Source organism: Poecilia reticulata, chromosome 13 (genome assembly GCF_904066995.2).
Source record: "Poecilia reticulata chromosome 13, P_reticulata-male-v2, whole genome shotgun sequence".
Taxonomy (NCBI): domain Eukaryota; kingdom Metazoa; phylum Chordata; class Actinopteri; order Cyprinodontiformes; family Poeciliidae; genus Poecilia; species Poecilia reticulata.
The window spans coordinates 8,105,731-8,128,435 of NC_088842.1; the positions used below are offsets into that span (position 1 = coordinate 8,105,731).

A 22,705-nucleotide genomic window follows, 5' to 3' on the forward strand; every position below is an offset into this window, starting at 1 on the left:
TGTCTGATGTATCAGGGGTTTTTTTGTCATCTAAACTGAATTGAAGTGGAAGGGAAAACTGACCCAGAGCTTGTGCATTGCAAGGTTTTCCAGAAAATCATAATGAATTTCATCAGCTTTTGTGACTATTTATCTCTTCAATGTACTGCAACACTTAACTAAAAAGAGAAATTAACTGATGCACGACAATTTACCTATTTTTAATGGCCAAATTTGTATCTACAAACCTTTGTGAAAGAATGGGTAAGGTCAATAGGTCAGAGAATCCCAGTGTAAAGTAAGTCTAGCTGTGAAATTTCCTCCCTACAAAATAACTCATGGTCAGCTGTTGGTGTTACCATGGCAAACTGGAAAAAGCTGTGATTAGGACAGGCCATTTCCAGTATGTAAAAATACTGGAAATGGCAGTATTTTGTAAAAATCACAAAGTGGGGTCAATGGAGTCAAATACATTGCTGAAGACTTCTGAACTTCACGTGACCTTGAGATTGGTTTAGGAATAACAAATAGGAAGCTTCACACATTGGATTTCTATGGCGTCCCACGTCCTGATCTCACTAATGAAATTCTTCAAGAAAGCTCTCAAGTTCCTGTAAACACACTCCTAATTTTTATTTTAAAAAAAACAAACCTAGAAGAACTGAACTGTTGTAGCTACAATATGAACCCTACGTATCAAGTACAACATTGCCACTGAAGTTCACAGGGAAGTGAAGGAACAAGGAAATATTTTTCACAATATATTATAAGAGTTTTGTTTACTGGTACAAAATGGAACGAGAAAGGGAGAAACTGGCGATGCGTGAATATATAGTTGGGTATAATTTCGCAAAAGTCCCTCCAGCCCCGACAAGTAGAAATATGAAAGCTACTTTGTACTTAGTGGAAGATTTTGTTCCAGTTTTGCAAATGAGTAACTGAGTGAAACTCACATAGCAAATAATAAACCTGAAAAACTTCAATAATTAAGTAGCTCACAAATTATTAACAAGAAACTACATTTTGCCGCATTCAGACGAGGCTGCCAACCCTTTCAAGTAAGTAATTTTTTTGTGTGTTTCCTGATAGAAATTGAAAACAAAATTAAAAGGAACTATTTTCATTTCATGAGGGATACATGCCAAGTTGAATGAAGAATAATCATTTCAATAAGCACAGAAAAAAATCATACCAATTTCAAGTATCTTGACTTTCTCTGTACAGCTACATGTCATTAAAACACACACATATAAAGCTTCATAACCTCATACAATTTTTTATTTTTACGTGTCTGGATACAAACGATTTTCAAAAGCTTGACATAATGCTGCAATTATGCCAAGCTTCTTTTTTTTTCTTTTTTTTTTTTGCCAAAAAAACAAACATGTACTGTGTCAGAAAGGGAAAAGGAACACAAAGCTTTAGAGACGCTGTCCATCATTTGCCACTGTGGAGAGAAAGATTGAGAGGCATTAGCAGAGAGGGGGGGAGGAAGGGGAGAGGAGACAAATCTGATAAAACAGTCCCGTACATGAAAACAAAAAGGTAATTTTCACAATCAGATCGACTGTTTGCGGAGGCCCACGGTGTGTTAAAAACAATGTAGTACATTTCCATTAAAAATAAATAAAATTTAAAAAAAGACACTAATACAGCACACTTTCATAAACATGAACACTGCGTACAGAGGCTTTCACCATGCTGACGGGAGGAGATGGCAGGAAGAGGAAATGGCCGTTAAAGAGCGAGTCACATGACAGAGAGAACAAAAGCACTGAGGACAACAGATGTAACAGAGAATTTAGTTGGAGAATCGTTGTTATTTTGTTTGGTCGAAAAAGAGAAGTTTAGAGAATGCATGCATGGCATTTTGCACATGGAACAAAACTTTAAAGGGGAATTTCTCCAGTCTGTCTTTCAAGTGCATCCTCTATTGATTCAAGCCTTTTGTTTGTTTGTTTGTTTGTTTTCTCCCTTTTTTGTTTCACTGCAGGGATTGATTTATGCGTCCGAACCGTGAGAGACCAAATGCTTTTGTTCGGTTCGCGGCGACTCTTCGAGCTCAGCTACGACAGTCTGCGCCGCGGCAGGCCGACAGACCAAATGTGTCCTGCAGAGTCAGCGTTTTTACCATTAGTTGTTCTTCACTTGAATCCAGCACAGAGGCACAACCCAAAGCGATTCCCCTTTAAAGGAGAGAGTGATTAGAGCCCTCCCCCTGCTGACCCCTCCCCGCTCAGACATGGGTCCGACCCTTACCTATTGCGGCGTAGGGGACCGGGTCACAACAACGCTGCCCAGATAGCTGAGATCAATCAAAAACAAATCAGGTAAGACCCTTACCCTCTACAAAAGCAGCAGCCCTACAAGCTACCTTCCCTCGGCGGCCAGTGATAGTGAGGGAGCGGTGAGTCTACCCCCCCCCCCCCGCTTTAGCTCTGCTCTGGCTGCGGAGCATCTAAGTCGGTGAGGTGCGTGTAAGGGGGGCTCAAGGTGTGTGCACAGAAAAGAAACGGAAACATAAAAGTTCTGTTTTCTTTTTTTTCTTTTTGTAATCTAAGTCTTGCCTTGCAGATTTTGCATTAGTGTTTCACATTTTGTCACAAACTTTAATGGCTGTTATTTGCATTTCATTTGATCAACACAAAGTGCAAATTGTAACGTGGAAGAAGAATGATTCGTGGCTATGGCGACCACCTGTTCCACACAGCATGATGCTGCCACTACCGTGTTTCACAGATTCTTACACATTGTCTAACAAAAGGAATAGGCATGGCAAACTGCAAATGTATTGACCCCCCCAAATCATAATTACAACAGATTTTATTTATTATGCCCTTTATGTCTTGAGAGCACAACGGGCTACAAAATACTGAAAAAAAAAAGCAATTACAATGGATGAAAATAAATAGATAAAAAAGATTAAAACAAATATCTAAGAAAGTGAAGCATTGAGAGCAAAGAAGCAGCCAAGAGGCCTGTGTTAACTCTGGAGGAGCTGCAGAGATCTACAGCTCAGGTGGGGAAAATCTATTGATTGGCCGCTACAAAAATCTCACAGTTATGATACAGAGGCAAGAAGAAAGCTGCTGTTGTCTAAAAAAAAAGAAAGAAATGGAACAATGTGCTATAATCAGATGAGATAAAATATTAGAGTTTCTTCTCTAAATTCAAAATAGTCAGAAAACAGAAATGACTGAACATATGGTGGAACAATGCGGTGGCAGCATTGTGCTGTGGGGATGCTGGTCAGCATAAGGTGGAAAATGTTGAAAATCATGCGTCATTATCTTCTTACTTCACATATGTGTGTGTTCTTTCTCCCAATCTCTTACTCAAAATCCCAATAAGATGCATTGTTATGAGGCTGTAAAATGTGAAAAATCTCCAAATGACTTTTTTTTTTTTGCAAGGCACTTATCTAAATATGTATGAGGGGGGAAAATGTATTGCAGTACTTCTGTTAAACTACACGCTCAAACGTGTTGTCTTGACTCATAATAATAATATTAGTGGAACCTACGAATACAAACTTTGTAAATGGATTTCTCCGATTCTCGAAGTTAACTTCTTTGCGCATGATATGAATTATTTTGAATATGGCTTTTATTCTTCCTTTTGCAGGAAAAAAACTCAGTTTATCTTTCCAGCTCTTAAATTTAAATACCTAACTGCTTGACCAATGATTATTGACAAAACAAGGTCAACTAAGGTACCTAATTCGTGTTTTTAAAATCCGTACTGTCACTACTTATTGAAGCTATTGATCTGTCATACCCTTAATCATAAATATTTCATTTTTTGAGTAAATCAGTAGTTTAGTGTTTCATCAAAACTAAAAAAAACAACAAAAAAAACAAAGCATTTTAACCACTAATTAAAGTTTCATGTGGATTAGCAATAATGAGGATAAACGTATTACCCACAAATCAAACTGTGTTTTCACACGTGAAAGTTTCCAACTTGTTGTTTTTATAAACTGTCAGTGTGTGCTAAATGCAATTACATGCCTTCTGCATATTAAAGTAAATATGCATCTTTATCATTGCTAAATGGAAACACCACAAGGCAAAAGTGTGGGTAAATGCAGAGGATAATTTGAAAAAAAGAAAAAAAGGCGAACAGACGAGGAGAAAAGTCTCCCTTTTAAAAAAAAAAAAAATCAACATGGAACTATTCTCTACAGGAATGGTTCACCTACCCTGAGGCTGAGATCTGGAGCTGGGAGGGCTCTGAGGGTAGCATTTCCTCCTCTGTCCGTCTCTGGGATGGCCTCTGCCCAAAAACATCCCTGCCCTCTGGAGGGGGGGAAGGGGACTGGGAGGGGTAACTGGCTGCGGTGGAGGCATAGGACATGGGGTAACCGGGGCTGGGCTGCTTGGTGCCCTGGCTCTGGGTGGGCGAGGCGGTCAGGGAGGACCTTCGCGAGAAGCTAACGGTGGCTGAGGGCTGCAGGGTGATCTCGGGCATCTCCAGAGACCGAGAGGTGCGGAGGATGCTGGGGCGCGGGGGGGGCCTCACTAGGATATCTGGGGAACCTGGCTGGGTGCTAAGAGGGCTCTGGGAGAGCGGAGACAGACGAGAGGGTTGGAGCACTAGCGGGGGTAGGCTGGGGTCTGCCCGACGCCCCGCCCTTGGGCTGAGCCAGGACTGAGGGCTACTACTGGGGGCTGTGCTTGGGCTCCCTGCGCGGGCTGCCGGGTCAGGGTAAGGCAACACTGGTACACCCACACCGTGGGCCGTGTGTCTGAGCTGGCCGAGACTCTGGGCCTGTTGCATAGCTAAACGCCTAACTGGAGGCCCTGGGGGCCTGTCTCTGCCTGGTGGACCCACAGGGACCTCCAGCTGCAGAAGTCCGGGGCTCGTCGGATCCTTCAGGGATGGAAGGTGCAGGCGGCTGGGGGGGAGAGTATGAGGAGGGTATGGGGGTGGGTTCGGGAGGTCCTGGGGGTGATGTAAGGGATGGTGAGGTGGGTATATGAACCGTGGGCCCTCTAGGCCCAGGAAGGGTAACTCGTGAGCCTGCCAGCTCTCAGGTGAGCGGGGAGGAGGGCTGTGAGTGTGCGACAGAGAATGACCGGAGGCAGTGTACTGATGGTGTTCCAATCCTTCACTCTCCTCTGGGATGGAGGGGTAACCGAAGGGCCCCTCAGCCGTGCCCGGGGGTGAGGACAGAGCAGAGCTACGTGGGCTGATGTCAGGCATGTAGAATGGTGGTGGAATCCCTGATTCAACACGGCTGCCTAGATACCCATAGAAAGGGCCCTGGGGAAAGCCCCTGTAGCGGGAGGCCGGGGCCTGCCCTGAGGCATAAGGTGCACTCCCCTCTGCAAAGCTCATACCTTCCATGGGCCTGTGCAGGCGGGGGCTGTAGGTGGGGGGTTGCGTTGACTCCAGGCTGGAGGACGTTGGGGACAGCTGGGGCCTCAGCGTGGGCATGATAGGCGGCAAAGGCCCGGGGTCAAAATCATTCTCCTCATCTGACTGCCGGAACTCCGGGTACATGTCAGACTCCTCCGCAAAGGGGAAGCCCTGGATTCGGCGGTGAGGCGGGCTGGTTTCCATGACAAAGCGGCCATCAGGGCCTCGGCTTATCAGCTCTATAGGCGTGGTGACCTCCGCCTCGTGTTTGGACACACTGTATTTCTTGCTGGCTATGGCACGCTTGGTTTTCTTGTAGAAGGAGAGCTCTTTGTCCTTGTCTCTATGAGGGCTGGGCAGCTTCCTGACGTACAGGCCCGGGCCATGGGAACCCTCGGATGATAGAGAGCGGGGCCGGGACGGAGGGGAGCTCTCTGGACTTATCTTCCCCGACGATAACCTGAAAGAATGAGAGAAGCAGACTGAAGGTATTGGTTTTATTGAACACGTTGCTAAAGCTCAGAGGGGACTGGGGTTGAAAGGGGCATCTGATGCTGCAAATTAGTCCGCATGATTGCGCTTTCTGAAAGGGATGAGACAAAACAAAGCTGAAGCACTCGATCAAGGCAGCCATAATGAACTACATTACGATAATGACCAGTTTATGGTGGTGGCAGCGTCCTGATAGGGCCACTATGGTGGGATGAGAGGAGAAACAATAATGCAACCATGGCAGCCGTACCATAGATCCATTGGATGAACATCTTGGAGACGAGACAGAAGCGAATGATGTCTGACCACGCCTTTATTGCCCACATTAGACACGGTGTACACATTTATTGCACAAGCTCACCAATACCTAGTGTCCTCAACACTATTTTGCCTTCCTGTTAAAGATGTTAGATTTATTCTCCTCTTAGATTCAAGTTGCCTAATCTTACACACAAAAAAAATACAACCTTTGAATATGCATTTTTGATAAGAAAATTAAGGAATACATTCTTACTAAACCGGTGCCACACTTGTTGGGACTGCTTTTTTAATAGCTTGTACAAACCTACTACAGAAGAAGGCTGATTTTGTGTTCATTGAACCTTTTCTAGAAGAGGCATCTAGATTTTTATTTATACTTTATTATACTGTTTCAAATAGTTCACAATGCCACGTAACGTAACAAGGTTCCCAGGGGCTTTGAAGTATAAAAAGATTAAATAGTTAGGGTTGGAAACATACAGGAAATGTGCATTTGTGATGGCTCTCATCACACCTAATTAGTTAATTGTCATCTTTGTCAACAAAGATGACAATTAACTCAATAGTTCAGTTATAACTACTTTATATGAGCTATAGGTGTACATAAAGGTGGCACCAAAACTTGTGTAAAAAATACTTTTTTCCCCCACTGATTTGCTGTACATGAATTAAATACTTAAGTTTTTCAGAGTAAGGTTATTATATTTCAATAAAAGTTATATTTACTTTAACACACATACACCAGAGGTGGCTCTCTTTTAGTTGGGAATCAGATTTGGCAATGCCTTGACACCTAAAACATTGTGCAAAGATTTTGAAGATTTTTACAGGATACCTTGGGCAACATATTGCTTGTGAAGCACTGAACCGTTTAACGATGGGAGAAAAAAAACTGCCAAAGTAGTCAATGAAATGGTTTTGACGTGGTTCATTTCATTTTTTTAAACAGAGCATTCAGGGTCTGAGCTCCATCTCGATTCTTTGAAATTCTGATAAGGACAGAAATTTTGGCCTCTGCTTTTTAAAAAATATGAGTCCATACCCACAGTTCTGTATTGTTCGTGCACATGGCTAATGCAATTCCCTCCCTGCATGATGTAAGGGGCTGTACATGCAAATATGCCGGTAAAAATGCTCCACTACAACTAAAAGAAATCACCGTCAAATGATACGTTTCTATGCAATGCTGTAACCATGCAGCCAAGCCAGTGCAGGGCAGCACACTCTGTATTTTTGTGCAGGCAGGCACTCACAGGGGGCTGGCCGGTGGGGGCAAGAAACTGCTCCTGGCTGGCTCGTCCCAGCAGGGCTCTACCCCTGGCAAGGGGGTGAGAGGAGGCCTGCGATGGGAGACAAACAACATGGGCCCGGTTCATTTCTAACTGTGCTATTTGAAAGAAGGACTAGGTGCAAACTGCCAGACCTGCCTTCACCTTTTCATAAGAAAATATAAGGAAAGGGAAGTGAAACCGATCATTTCTCTTCTTTTTTTTTTGGTCTATGTAAAAGGTAATAAACACTTTGGAAACTAGATTGTTTCTCACAAAGGACCTTGTTTTGAGATTGAAATGCAGTCAAACATGTCACAAGATTTACAAACTGACAAATACACACATGGAGCCGATACTGTACAAGAAACCAGACCATTAAACACAACAATCATGCACAAAAAAAAAGAAACAAAAAAGCAGACAGCGGTTCGAGGTTAAACGACACAGATGAGGTAGAAGTCAAAACACATACAGCAACTTGTGTTTAAAATGCTAACTTTGCTGCTTCCATTTAATTTGCCCATGATTCTGTTGGGGATCGACTCTGCAAATGTTGTTCCGCACCATTAAAAGAAACCTTTACATCATCATGGGCCTCATGCTCAATTTATACCGTGTCGTAATCAGAATCGACATTGAAGTGATTTTCAGCTGTATGTCTTGTGCATGCATGGTGAGACAACTGGGTGTAAGAGAAGACGAACAGTTGTTGCCACCTCGGCAATGCAGGGGGTGGGGAGGGGGGTCGAGATGTCTTTACTTACGGCGACTCAATGCTTTTCCTGAAGTGCGTCACTGACAAGGGAGGATCTGCGAGGACAAACGGGTTTAAGTACAGCATCGGCTTGGCAGGACAAATTACTTGGACAAAAAGGGTAAGTAGCATTCTATACTGAAAATAAAGGTAAGTGGGTAACTTGCGGTTTCAAACAACTAAAATGTTTCTTTAAATAATCAGCAGTTGCCTGGAACTTACTCAAATGTACAGCTCTGGAAAAAATTTAGACACCACTTAAAAGGATCAGTTTTTCTCATTTTACTTTTTATGGGTATATGTTTGAGTAAAATGAACATTGTTATTTTATTCTATCAACTTCTGACAACATGTCTGAAATTCCAGGCAAAACGTTTGTATTTATTTGCAGAAAATGAGAAATGATTAAAATAATAACGAAAAAGATGCAGTGCTTTCAGACCCCAGAAAATGCAAAGAAAACAAGTTCAAACTATTACCGTATTTTCCGCACTATAAGGCGCACCTAAAAACCTTCAATTTCCTCAAAAGCCGACAGTGCGCCTTATAATCCGGTGCGCCTTATATATGGACCAATATTGAGCCACAACAGGTCTAGCAACTACGGTAAGCAGCCGCCGACTTCATTTTCCCCCGTACAAGAAGAAGTGCACGGTGCATGCTGGGATAGTTGTCAGAACGCTGGTTTGTTAATAAAGTTTGATAATACGTTTAAAGCCAGGGGGGGCGGGGGAAGAGAGACAGAGACTGCGGCGGCAGCATGTCGGTTGGTCTGTGTTACCCAGAAAGCAGTTGGGCACAATGTCGCAAAACCAACACCGTGAGTGAAACGACTGGGGCAGCCTAATACATAAAGCACTCGGGGACCACTTCTTTACAAATGTGGATGTGTAATAATAGAGTACGGAACAAATTGGCAGCCCAAACTGAAGCGTCTATTCTATGCGCCTTATAATGCGGTGGTGCGCCTTATATATGAAAAAAGTTTTAAAATAGGCCATTCATTGAAGGTGCGCGTTATAATCCGGTGCGCCTTATAGTGCGGAAAATACGGTACTAATGTTTTAACTGAGGATGAGTTCAGAAATCAATATTTGGTGGAATGTCCATGAGGTTTTCAATATGGTTCAGTGCAGTGGGCTCTTAATTTTTTCCAGAGCTGAATTTGGCTGGTATGCCACCCTAAACTGTAGTAATATTCAAAATTAAAACTCAAAAATCATCTTTATAATCCACCAAGAGGTCAGATCAAGGATACTTTATACCCTCACACTTGAGAAATTTAACCGGTTAAACTCTAGTTAGAAATATCCAGAAATTATTAACCCTCCCACGTTCTCAAGAGATGCGGTCATTTGGATGCCACAAGCTTTTTACCCTGTGCGCAGTCTGGTGGGTTCTCAGTGACCCCTTGTGTGCTTTTACGAGTTTATTTAGTGTGGTTTTGGGAACTGACAATCTGATGGGTTCTTGTTCTCTCTCTCTAAGAATTTGGAGGAATGTTGACTTAGTAAAGGGAGTCCAACCTGGTTTACGCTTGAGTTTTCGACGGTGTTGTTTATTGACAAAGCAGGCTGCTAAAGTGCTGAACAGCACCGCCGCTGCCAGAAAACAGATGGTCGCCACGACGCCTGCCACTACAGGCCGTGCCAGCCCCTCTTCAGGCAACTCTGCAGCAGGGAAGGGGTCTGCTGAGTCCGCCAAGTAGACAGAAAGACGTCAGAAGTGCAGAAAGGTCAAAAACCGATTGACAACGATTGGCAAAGCACCGCTCTGTAAAGACCCCAGACCTGTACTAGACACTCCCACTACGTTGCTGCTCTCGCTGATCAGGTCGTCCATGACCGCCATCACTCGGAACTCGTACCAGGACTCCTGTTGGAGAAATGAAAACAAAGATACATTTGTGTATGTCTCATCTGAGTGGCAGGAACAGACAAACGCAGCGCTGTCGTTATCGTCTAACTCACCTGAACGAGGTCTCTCGCTACCAGCTCGGTCTCGGTGGAGGGAATCAAGTCATCGAGAACTTCCCACCTCTCCCCAAGGCGGAACTCCATGATATATCGGTCGATGGGGGACGAGTGGTTGGCTGGGGGGAGCCATGTGAGGAGGACACCGTGCTGCGTGCGATTGGCTGTGAGGCACCGTGGTGGAGTAAGAAGCACCAGAGGTTCAGCGGTACCCAGAGGAGAGCCTGTGGGCCACAATGCCAGTTCAGAAAAGGAACAACCGTGACACGTTGATCTTAAAAACAAGTTAACTTGTTTTAACTTGATGTTAAAGCAAGTTAAGAGCAACTAAGGCCAATATCACACCCATAATATTTAATAAAAGACTCCAAACTAATAAACACCAATTGCCTGGAAGGCGATTGGACAAAGACAGTTTTAGATTTACTGGTATACGGCAATCAGAAGTCTTTTTTCCCTCATGGACGCAGCATATCTAAGGGCGTAATTCATATTGTAAACAATCTACCTTTTGAGTTTAAGTGTTTATTGAGAGAAAAAGAATTAAAGTTTGTCTTTTGTCATCTGTAAGGCATTTAAAAAGAAAATTAGAAAAACAGAAACGTGTTCCAAAATTTTAATAGACGTAGAAGTAAATTGGAATTGGACAAAACTCAGCAGATAAAAGCAGTAATCAAATACAGAGATAGGAAACACAGAGATAGGAAACTTAAAATGACACACCTCCACTCATAATTGCTGAAAAGGTGCATTCTCAGCAAATAAAGTTTCTCCAGGAAAAAAAAATGTCATGTCTGCATCTGATTTAAACAAAGTGGTTTAGGAAAACCAGTTTATTCTAAGACAGAAACTCAGCTTTTAGGAATTAGATGGAAAAGAACTCGAGCACCTTTCTAAAGAAATACTACTAACCCTCAGTTCTTTCATTCCTGGAAAAGAAAGCGATTTAAATGAACTCAACCCCCCCCCCAGAAATATACATGTTTACTTCTATGTTTTGGGTTATTGTTATGTTCCAGGGTTCTGTGTTTTTTTTCCTAACAACCAACATGCCCTCTTCTTCTGACGTTCAAATAACTACTGTAGGTTACTCACTTGATGCTAAATCAGTATGCTAACAGCAAACCAAATGGCATTGCATTGAGCTCAATAGCTGTACTCTTCATACAACAGTTTGTCGTAGCTGTTATATGAAGTATTATAACAACTGCCTGTGATATAATATATAAAAATATTAATTTAAAGTTCCAGAAATAACATAAAAATCCAGGTTATTGGATAATCCACTCCAGTGAACATTCATTGTCAGCCATCAAGAGGACATCATCCGAGTGTGAGAATTAGGTCAGTGCTTTGCAAGCCTCATTTAGCAATCGTTAATTGAAGACAAGCTTCCATAGCAAGCAACATGCAACTAAATGTACATTTACATGAAACAGAGCAGTTCTGTCAGTGTCGAGGCAACAGCTGATGAAAAAGCACCTGATCTCGTACTGCTTTTCAAGTCTTCTGCAACACGTGATTTTCTAGTGTTGACATTAATTTACACGTGTTTGTTTGAGGTCATAGTATTGTTCATAGTAGTTGTTTTGGGGGGTTTTTTCACAAAATGTTGCCCAATTTTTTTTCTTCCTTTTAAAATCGATTCACAAGCTGTACATTTGGATGCATTTAACAGAGACTAAAACAGGCAGCACAAAAAGGCATACAGTTAATGATTTATTTATTTTTTAATCACTGTAATTTTCAGCCGACTTCACCAACACGCCGCTGTTCCTGAAGAGTTTTCCTTTCTCCTACGTGTTGACTTCTCAAACAGGAGGAACTAATGAGATTATTTATGGCTTGGTCTTTTGGTGTTTCCGTACACGTAAATGGGACACTGACATTTTTAATGTAATTAGTTACGCCTGTTCCGTTCCTGGTGTGAGGAGTTAAAGTGTTTGTACCCAGTAACATCTAGTTCAAAGCTCACGGCATTCAGCGATTGTCAGCTTCACCTTTTTTTTTTTCTTTAAATTTTTCTAAAAACATTTTTGGCAAAACAAAAAGGGTGTCCAGCCATTTCTAGCTAGGCTTACACTGCTACACTGAATGGTTAAACAAAACCACTGCAACTGTCTTTGTAGGTCTTCCTGATGTTGTTTGTTCACTAATGTTCTGTAACAAACTTATGAAGCTTTCTCAAAACATTTGGATTTATACTCAGATTAAAGGCAAATCCTGCACAGTGGCGCAGTTGGTAGAGCTGTTGCCTTGCAGCAAGAAGGTTCTGGGTTCGATTCCCGGCCTGGGGTCTTTCTGCATGGAGTTTGCATGTTCTCCCTGTGTATGCGTGGGTTTTCTCCGGGTACTCCGGTTTCCTCCCACAGTCCAAAAACATGACTATCAGGTTAATTGGCCTCTCCAAATTGCCCCTAGGTGTGAGTGTGTGTGTGCATGGTTGTGTGTCCTGTGTGTCTCTGTGTTGCCCTGCGACAGACTGGCGACCTGTCCAGGGTGTACCCCGCCTCTCGCCCGAAACGTTGGCTGGAGATGGGCACCAGCACCCCTCCCGACCCCACTGAGGGAAAAAGGGTGCAAAAAAATGGATGGATGGATGGATACTCAGATTAAAGGCAAATCCACTTATTTTTACTATGTGGATGAATAAGGACAGTTGGTTACACTCGATTTTATTTAGGGCTATCATAATAATGTTTTGTCATTTAGCCTTCGCTTCACAACTGTGAGCTACTCTGTGTTGGTCTGTGGAATAAAGTAATAATTAAATATATTGGAGTTTGTTTTCAGAATCTGAAAAAAATGTGAAAAAGGTGTATACGAAATTGTTCAAAAGAGGTAAACAGAAAGCTAGACATGACAGACATGAGTCAGTGCAACACATCCCTGTGAACACAGTGCTCAAAAAGAAATCAGCATATACAACAACAAAACTTCGGCCTCTCTCTAAGCTCTTCTGCAGACGCCTACAAGGTTGCACAATTCCAGCTGTGTTTTATTCGGCAGGATGCCCTGCACCCTGCAACGACGCAATTCTTGTCAGGCAGGGTGATGTAATTTGGCTTTGAAATTCACTATGTCTCATTTCTGAACTTAATCTGTGGGACCAGGTAATAAAACAAATCCTGTTCATGGTGACCACACCTCTTGTTGCATAGGATTTAAGATCGCAGCACGCCTTCGGAGCCCTTTAGGAGTTCATGCTTTGACAAGCCAGAGCTGCTTTTGAAAGCCAACACATTAAAATCAGGCAGGTAGTTTCTCTGCTTTAGCTGAACTGTGTAAAGAACTTTAAATATTCCAACTATGGCTGAAACAATTAGATTAATTGTGATTAATCGATTACTGACACTGACTTAGTGATCAAATAATTGCGTAGGGACTCTAAAACTTGCAATGTGCTAAAACAATAACAAACTCAAGAGCAGATATTAGGCCAAAACGGTGCAAAAACATACATATTAAGATTTTTAAAAAGCCTTCTTTGTTAAATGTTTTCAACCATGAAATCCTCAAGTGGTCTACTTTTGGCTTCAGACACATTTTACTGTCCAATTACTAATTGCTTGATCAAACAACAAAATAAAATAAACAGACTAACACTACATTGTATTGATGTCGAGTCAAGCAGAAAAGGACAAGCTTTTCACATGTTGACGATGGAATCATCTTATCTGCAGATGCTTCTTTTGGTGGAAAATGATCAAGTGGGTACTAAAGCAATGCTATGTTATTGTCTTTTAGGGAACACAGTTTTTATTTTCTTAACCAAAAAGGAACTGAACTGTCTGTTTGCAATTTAGCATATCTCAAATATTGCATAAAATAAGTTCAAGTGGTTAAATAAAACAGCTGCACCGTGTGTCAATTACTTTTTCCTTCCATAACTCGATTAATCGTTAAAATAATCAATAGAGTATACGATAACTATAATCGTGAGCTGCAGCAATTTTCCTCCCAGCAATGAAAATTCTGCCACTTTTGCAAAATTATGTTTGTCACATTTTAAAAAGGAAAAGTAAAATAAACCTATTATAGATAAACTGCAGCCTCCAAATATTTCCGTCAGGTTTTCCGGTGTTACTGCAAACACAGTAACATAAAGTAAGCCCATCCTTACTCGGCTCATTATAAGCCACTGATTGAAACAGACTTCCATTCTTGAGATTCAAATTGCAAATTACACATAGATAAATGTGCTTTCAAACTATAAACACAACATAAGTTTGTTTTTCTTTCCGTGAAACCTCCAGAGAGGGCAGTAGGCACACTGCTGAGTTCAGTTACGCTCTAAAAATGTCACTGACGACGTCCGCTTTAGGCTTAGCATTCAAACGACCTTTATTTAGGAGAGCCTACCTGCGGTGGTGACTGTCACCACTTCGCTGAATGGGCCCGTGCCCAGTTTGTTTTGAGCCAGCACACTGAACTGGTACTCCGTCCCAGGCTCCAACCCTGGCACCACCAACCAGGTCTGAGCACCAGAAACTGGCATCGAGTGCCAGTCATGAGGACCAAAGTCTGTTCTCTTAGACCTGAGAACAGAAACACAGTCATAAAAGTACTATAAACACAGTTAGTGTGGTATTTAAGTTTGTTATTCAGAATAATGGATATCTTGCAGAGACAACCGTAGATCCCCAGTTGTTCTGAAGATCACTTCACACGCACAGTTCTCTACCAGTGAATCAAACTCAATACCCATGTGTCTAAACATTCAGGGAGATGTTTCCTCAGAACAGTTGAGTGTTAGCTCTTCTTTCTAATCACTGTCGGTGCAGAAAGGTGTCTACGTTCTGCCAGATAGCTGCTAACCTTCCATCATGTTTAGTTTTCTGTTGCAAACATCGATTAGAAGTAAAAAGTAAGAGCACTCACACTGGACCGTACCACACAGAGAACGTCTGCTCGAAGCCGCCGTCATAGCCTGGTTCCCAGGACACATTAGCAGAGGTCGTAGAGGGCAACACATGGATATTGCCTGGAGCGTGTGGGCTGGTACCTGAGTGGTTGTTTTTTCCCCCCCCGCAAAAACAGAGACAAAGTGAGAACCTTTTAAAATATTGCACTTTAAGAACATGTACAACGTTAATATGATACCCTGGATTTTTATGGAGATAGTGTCAATATAAATGCTTCAGTTTTTTTAATTTTTTTATTATAGGAACAGATTGGATGATGTGTTGCAGTCCGAGATTGCTACCAGCCACAGGTCAAGTTCATCCCACCCACATAACAGCTGTGCAGTGTGGCCCAAAGCCAGTTACTTCTCACTGAGATTAAGGCGAGACCTGAATGTGGTCTGAGGAGCACAGCTGTCAGTGCCGCCCTTTGACCCCGTGTCAGCTGACGGCTGGCCACATTCAGGCATGCTGCCAGCTGTGCCACTGGATAATAGGTGCGCAGGGAGCCGCCAGGCAAACAAACAGCGTGCTTATTGACCCGCTCACCTCTTTACCACGCAGAAAACTACACTCTTGACATTTGAAGTGGGAAGAAAAATTGCGAAATAAGCAAAAAGTTTTGTGATTTATTGATTCTGAAATCTAAAAAGTGTCAGACTGGGACCAAGTTTTTAACTTTTGGTCAAAACCTACCAAGCAGCTACACTTTGTGAGCTAAGATAGCCAGCTTTGCTCACTTGCTAGCTGAGGTAAAAATGTGGCACATTATGCTCAGGTCACTAAGCTAGCAGTTAAGGTAGCAGTTAAAAGTTAAGCTAGCAGTTAAAATATACTAAATTTCTCCTCGCTGAGCAAATATAACTAATATCAATCTCTCACAATAAATATAACCGAGACACACATGACAATTTAAAAGGCATTATACAGCTTAGTAAATACTCATGTCATACTTGGCCGCTGTGTCCTGTTAGCCTGGGAGCTAGCTAAGTGATCACTGACTCTTGTTGAATATGTTGCCAATCTTTCTTAAGCTACTCTACGTTAAGATAACATAAAACAAACATTGTAATGTTGAAGTCTTGTTTGTGAAAGCACAATGTAAGGCTATAATAAGAGGGAAAAATGAACGGTAAAAGACAGTTCTGGTTTAGTAATCAATGACAGGCTGCAGGAAGTCTGTAAAGACTCAGACTTTAAATTAGTTGTATAAAGCTTTATATGACACTCTCTCCATAAGCTATACTGATTCGCACAGAGAAATAAAAGTCTGAGGCTCTCTGCAATGCAGCATTATGTAATAATGTAATAAAAAACAAACTTCAAAATGTAATAAAACATCATTGAGACCGAAATATGTGACAATCAACGGAAAATGTAATAAAATCCTTCAAGTATTTTGCAATACTTTTATCCACATTATGCAACAACCTTACATTTAGTGTTGATTGCTCCAAAATAAGGAACTGGCTCTAGAATACTACTATTGCTATAAAATAAACAATTGTAAAATCTTTGTCTTCTTCTTAATCATTATACTTCCAATACGTAGTGGATCCAATATGCATCTACAACAGTCATGTTGTAGATCCAATACATTTTCAAATTTAAACTTTGGTCAATAAAAGCCAAACTTTTTATCATTTTGGTACTTTTCCAGACTCACAGTCAGGACCGTCGGTATTAACCTACATGTCGTTCAAAGCAAAACGATTCAAAATGCATTCAAGGATTTTACCTCATTTTGCATCAATTATTACAGAATGCACTCTTAATGATGCTTTATTACGTCCTAAAACCCGATTTTATTACATAATGCGCCGTTACACTCTGTTTAAACTCATGCTAATTTAAATCACACAACAAAGCAGGAGTACTGTGAACTCAAAGTCGCTGCAAAGATATTTGTGAGCCTTCGTGAGAACTTATCAGTACCGATGACTAGAATACGTGTGCTGGCAGTGATGCTTGTGACCACATTGGTGGCTACACACTCCCACTCTCCATGGTCCTCCTTGCTGAGAGACAGAAACTGTAAGCTGCCACTGGGTAGGATGTTGTGTTTACTTCTGCTTGGCTTCCCCACCTTTGATTGACAGGAAAATCACAACAAGTCAAGCAGACGGAAAGGGGTGAGAATAAAACATTTTGGGTAAAGATTAAAAACAAGTAAGAACGGATTTGCTTCCAGTAGATACAATGTATGTTATTCTGCAGCACCTTTCTCCAGGTGATTGTTGGTATATCGGGGTCTCCAGAAGCAGCACAAGGGATTACTAGCTCTCTCCCAGCCTCCTGACGGTACTCCCCCCCAGGTCTCACGTTAAAGTAAGGGGGATCCTTTGTAAAAAAAAAACAACAACAAAAAAACAGATACATAAACACACATTATTCAGACGTGAGATCAGAAAAATGCAGAAAAAGAAGAGAAGACATGAAAAATCTGAGTAGATGTCTACCTTTAGCACCAAAGTGGCAGGGGGGGACATGCCCATGGTACCCAGGGCGTTGTAAGGCACACAGGTGTAGGTGCCCAGGGAGTCTTCTGTGGCCTCTGCCACCCGGATGCTTCCATCTGGCATCAGGCTCCAGCCGGGGTACTACAAGACAAGGGAGGGGGGCGTCTGAAAGGCTAGCTTTCACTGGGTGCTCCTGAACTCCCAGGGGCCCATCTAAATGTTTCTGAACTGCGCAAAAAAACCCAAAACAAGATCCTCAAGATTAAAATAGATTTTTAGACCTAATAAAAGAGGATGTGGTGTTTCTAAAACACACACCAACCTTCAACGCCGACATATTAGGCAACACAGAAAGAGTTGTGTGGGGGTGGAAAGATGTTCCTCAATTTGCTCGATTTTCAGCCGAGATGGCCTGGGATCACTCAGTCAGAAACTTAAAACCACGACCATTTCTATGAGTTACTATCTAGGAGCTAACATGTTGTACTAACAACAGGACTTTTCGAAGTGGAAGATGATCCTAATAAAGTCGGAGCAGGCAAAAACTGTTAAAGAGGCTTTTTAAGACAAAATGTATTTTGCACATCTGTTGGAGTCAGACTTAATGTTGGATAAGAGAGCACAATTTTATTAACAGGGTAACGTATCTTATTTATTTCTGTTCTAAATTGTGTGGGTTTTTAATCTTCTACAGGTATTGGTGTATCCTTTTTTGACATTGACTTCAGTTTTGGAAAAAAAACATTGTTACATGAATAAATATTATAGCACAAGCTCAATGAGCATTTATGGTGATAACAAATTAAAAAACATAAAAAAAACAACTTCCTGGTAAAATAAAGTGGATAAAGTCCTGGTTGGACTGGAAGCTATTCTTTATCTCTTATGTAACATCAGGTTGAAGTGTCACAGCTCAGTCATGAGTTGTGACAGAGGTGACCGACCTTTTCCACCCTGAGTGGGTAGCCATCTTTCTCCCACTTCACTGATGTCACAGGTGGGTTGGCGTCCACAGGGCAGCGGATGATTCCTGGCAGTTTCCGTGGGACGTATATGACTGGGGGCATGTTGATCACTCGAGCGGGGTCTGAACACGAACAACGGCCTTAGTTACACTTCTTAGGACAACTTTAAGTGTAAAACATATTCATAAAGCACAAACTAAAACCTTAAACCGCTAAAACAAGAAGAAATGATGGTGAAGGGATGATGACAATGAATCTATCATTATCTGGAAATTGAAAATTACTGGACTTTTTTCTTGATTAAAAAAAACAGTTTTTGAAGTATTGAAATAACACAGTGTTAAAAAAGGGGGTGGGGGTTCATACAAGAAGTACAGATCGAGCAGAACAAAGATCTTCTGTGCAGGAAACTTGGGAGAAGTTATGTTGATATAAAAAGAAGCATTCTCTGTTTCGGAAACACTTTGTTCTACCTTCATAAATTGAATTTGATTTATGATTCAGACGAAAGAAAGAAAATCTGAGGAAATAGGACACCGTAGTGACTCTGATCTTTGTGAGCCAAATAAGGAAGAGAGAGTTCAACGGTGGCTGAAGTCTAATTTGTTATCACTAGCTTAGCTTCCCTCCATCCACCACACGCATAGTGCAGTCCATAAAAATACATGTCCCAATCCAGCAACATGCGTTTCAACATCTATATTGTTGCTGTGCAGCTAAACACAGACTGGTTATGTGGATAAAAGTGAGACTTGCAGAATCAGCGATTGGCTCATCGAAATGAATCAGGATTTTTCTGGTGACAGATGTTGGAAGAAATATGCCGTGACAAGCTTTTGTCAGGAGCAGATGTTGCCAACATTGTGAACTGCATGCAGCCTGGGCTTGCAACAAAGGGATTTTAAATCACTCCGTAGAGTGCCGGTGTGTTAGGTGTCCTATTTTTCTCGTTCCAAAATCAATTCATCAATTTTAAGTTGTGTTCTGCCTTGAGCTCGCTCTTTTTCTTCAACTCTTATTGACTTATTTCTCAGATGAAATAAATTAATTTCAGTCAGGGGAATGGATTTAGCTGTAAAAAACGGCAAGCCGAAACACAAACATGGAGCAAAGATTAGAAAAATGACGATATGTCCCCTTTATTTTGTTCTGAGCAGCAACGGCATTTTGACATCTCAGGTTTTCAGGTTAATTATTCTATAGAAGATTACAACATGCATTAGCAACTTTTATGTCTTGTTTGGCAACATATACAAAATAAAATTATTTCGGTGATACAAATTCACATTTTTATTGGTTTTAGTAACCTTTAATTCTTGATTTTATGGTACATTTCCAAAACGGGTGACATTATGCCCATAAAAAAAAAAAAAGTCCTGGCATGCTGGGGGGGGACATGAAAGAAGCTCTGAAAGGGGAATTAGCTGAAGTGAAGATTAGGTGGCAGCAGGCAGGCAGAAGCGTTGGGAGCCGTCCCTGAATATGCCCGACGTGGGGAAGCTTTACAAAGCCATAAAATGTGCAAAAAAAAAAAACATGTGTGCACAAAAAAACCCATATTTGCTTTTATTTTGCAGTCAGAAAGCGGTTACAATTTATGAATATTTCTACGTGTGCCTGAATTTGTCTTTTGAGTCCAGTTCTCTGCTGAAAAGGAAAACAAAGGAGGATTCTCGAGCAATCATCTTTGTACAAAGCTCGTTTAGCCTCCACTACTCTTTTTTTCCTCCCTCTCTCTCTTTTTCTCTCTCTCTCTCCCTTTATGTTGGCTCCATGTTAGGATGGCGGTTCTAGGCTCCCTCCTCTTATGCTGTAACACAATAATCAATTACTGGCAGCAACTTGGGAGTAAATTAGCTCAACGGCAACGTAAAGCCTAAAGATTGGGTATCTTTTATATAGACGTGGCGTCATTTTCTCATCAGCGGCAGCTTATGGAGAGGATTTTCATGGTTTCACACCCTGGGACTTGAGTAAAAAAAAAATGCACAAGGAGAGGTGGGGGGGACAAAAAAAAAAATGGCGTCGCCCGTCCTGCTTAGGGCACAAAAGAAGGAGTGAGGAGTAATTCCATTAGGAGCATGAAAACGACTCCACTGCCTCCATTTGACTCCTGACCTTCAAATTCACAAGGATTCTCCTCGTTTGAGTCATGGAGCAGACAAAAAACTACAACCTCCATCCTGCCGATGATGCTGCTGCTGCTGCTCCCATCTCCACATACAGCTCGCTCTGCCCCTCCCCCCACCTCCTCCTCCTCCAACTGGTTGCCACAGTAACACTCACACTGAACAGTCAGGTACGCTGAAGCTGACGGCGAGATCCCAAGGCTGTTGCTCGGACTGCAGGTGTACTTCCCGGCATCCTCCGGCTTGACCCGGAATATGATGAGGGTGCCGTCGATGAGGATGCGGACTCGGAGCTTCAGGTCACTGCGAGAGGACGACACATGTTCTGAAACACGGCATGCATCTGTTTCCACCCTCCTCCCCAGCCCCGGCCGAGTGCTACGCTGCGTCAAAGAGCCATAAGAGAGCAGCAGAGAGTCGAACAGCAGCCAGAAGCGAGGCGATACATGGAGAACAGAGTGTACAAAGCCAGATTCAAATAAATCTGCCACATGGAACCGACTTTACAATTTCCTGCTCGACGACGTTTTGCTCTTTAAGACGCCGTTTGTGTGGCGGCTATAGCCTGTCCTTTTTTTAAAGAAAAAAAAAAAGGAGCTCTCCGCGCAATGAAACTGGCTGTGGCTCTAACTTAAAGTTTTATTTAAACCAAATCCCACTAAAGTAAATTGCAAAAAGCTCTCTTTGGTTACTTTGTGACTCGAGTTTAACTTTAATTATTAACTGAAAATTGAACAACAAATACAGATAAAAACCAGATTTTACATATGTTATATTAAAAAATATATCCCCTTTGTCCCACTTTCTTTCATTAAATTAGATGAAACCTTTCCTGCTCTAGGTTAGCTGGGAATTTTTAAAATTAGCCGTATGTTTTAAATAAATGAATGAAATCCATTTTGGGAGATTCTAAGCTTAAATGCATTTCCTTAGCACTTTGCTCTATAAACTATCTGGGTCATGTTTTCGCTGTTTCTAACTAAGTCACATGTATCGGATGCCTTCCTCACACACTAGATCTGACATCGGGATATTCTAAGAACCTCGTTCAGAACATCAACTTTGTAACCAATTTGTTGGTATGATACGGGTCGCTAGCTGCGTTTCCTTTACAAGTGTTCACAAAAACTTTGCTAATATTCTGCTAATGTCAAAAAAATAAAATCACATTTCCAATTGCAGTCTTTCTATTAAATCATAAATACTGTTAAAATCACGTGAATAGGTTTGTTCACCCGCTAGGTGATTAAAAAAACCTGCCGCACCATCATCCACCTACCACTTCCTGTCGTCTTCTTTGTGGTTTTCACCAGTAGTAACATGTGGTTGTTGATCACATGACTCATTTGATGCAAAAAAGTGCTGCTGTTGAAGTACACGACACCCCCAATAAAAATAACCTGATCAGCGCAAAAACGATTTATGGAAAAATTTGATTTTTTTTTTTTTTTTCAAAATTTCCACGTTTCCATTAAGCACGTTTATTTTCGGAATTCCAATTTGCACAATTTTAAGGTCAATGTAGATGCAGCTATCGTTAATCTGAAGGGATCATTTGCATGCAAACATCAACATTCTGGCTAGCTTCAATATTTCCAGATAATGCTCTTTCCTCATGGCATCATCTATTTGGTGTAAGTGCACCAGTCCCCCCTTCAGCAAAACTTCAGTCAAAACACATTCATTCAACATTTTGCCCGTTTTCCTTGGATTCTTCCATGACGCCACATAATGAAGCAGCGTCTTTGAGGTGCTGCCTTAAAATACATCCATGTGTGTGTCTCCATTTAACTTAAATGATATGAATTTACCTATCAGACCTCACCTGGGCTTTCCCAGGTTGTTTAAAAGCACATTGATCATAGTCGATGTCAACTTCTGAATTTACAGAAGGTAATAAAATTAATTCTCCTTCATTCTGTCATTTAGGAAAAGGAAATTATTTTGGTAAAGCTGACATATTTGACACAAAATCTCTTTTGGGTTTATGTAATTTTTTGAAACATTTTCAATAAACTGAATTTTATGTTATTTATTTTAAGCCAAACCGATAAAAAAAATACAAATAAATAAAAATCATTGCAGATATATGCTTGAGCGTAATTGTGTGTGAATCTATGTAACACACAAGTTTACCTTTTTTTGATTATCAAGTTA

The 22,705-nt window shown here is 41.5% G+C and overlaps 1 protein-coding gene across 6 annotated transcripts in view; it reads right to left on the reverse strand.

The window, feature by feature from the left end:
• Positions 1-22,705, reverse strand: part of igsf9ba (immunoglobulin superfamily, member 9Ba) — a 92,278-nt gene that overhangs the window by 6,772 nt on the left and 62,801 nt on the right. Inside the window, exons 7-21 of one of the 6 annotated variants that reach the window (XM_081614331.1) lie at positions 20,706-20,851; positions 18,399-18,541; positions 17,455-17,595; positions 17,216-17,335; positions 16,931-17,081; positions 14,973-15,096; positions 14,454-14,629; positions 10,089-10,315; positions 9,909-9,993; positions 9,645-9,809; positions 8,129-8,174; positions 7,347-7,433; positions 4,181-5,800; positions 2,239-2,284; positions 1,324-1,426 (exon numbers count right to left, since the gene is read on the reverse strand). In XM_081614331.1, coding sequence (XP_081470457.1) covers positions 2,239-2,284; positions 4,181-5,800; positions 7,347-7,433; positions 8,129-8,174; positions 9,645-9,809; positions 9,909-9,993; positions 10,089-10,315; positions 14,454-14,629; positions 14,973-15,096; positions 16,931-17,081; positions 17,216-17,335; positions 17,455-17,595; positions 18,399-18,541; positions 20,706-20,851 — 3,277 coding nt within the window. In that variant the 3' untranslated portion in view covers positions 1,324-1,426. Of the gene's footprint in view, positions 1-1,323; positions 1,427-2,238; positions 2,285-4,180; positions 5,801-7,346; positions 7,434-8,128; positions 8,175-9,644; positions 9,810-9,908; positions 9,994-10,088; positions 10,316-14,453; positions 14,630-14,972; positions 15,097-16,930; positions 17,082-17,215; positions 17,336-17,454; positions 17,596-18,398; positions 18,542-20,705; positions 20,852-22,705 lie in introns of those variants that run through there. The other 5 variants (XM_081614330.1, XM_081614327.1, XM_081614326.1 and 2 more) reach the window with 5 other exon arrangements.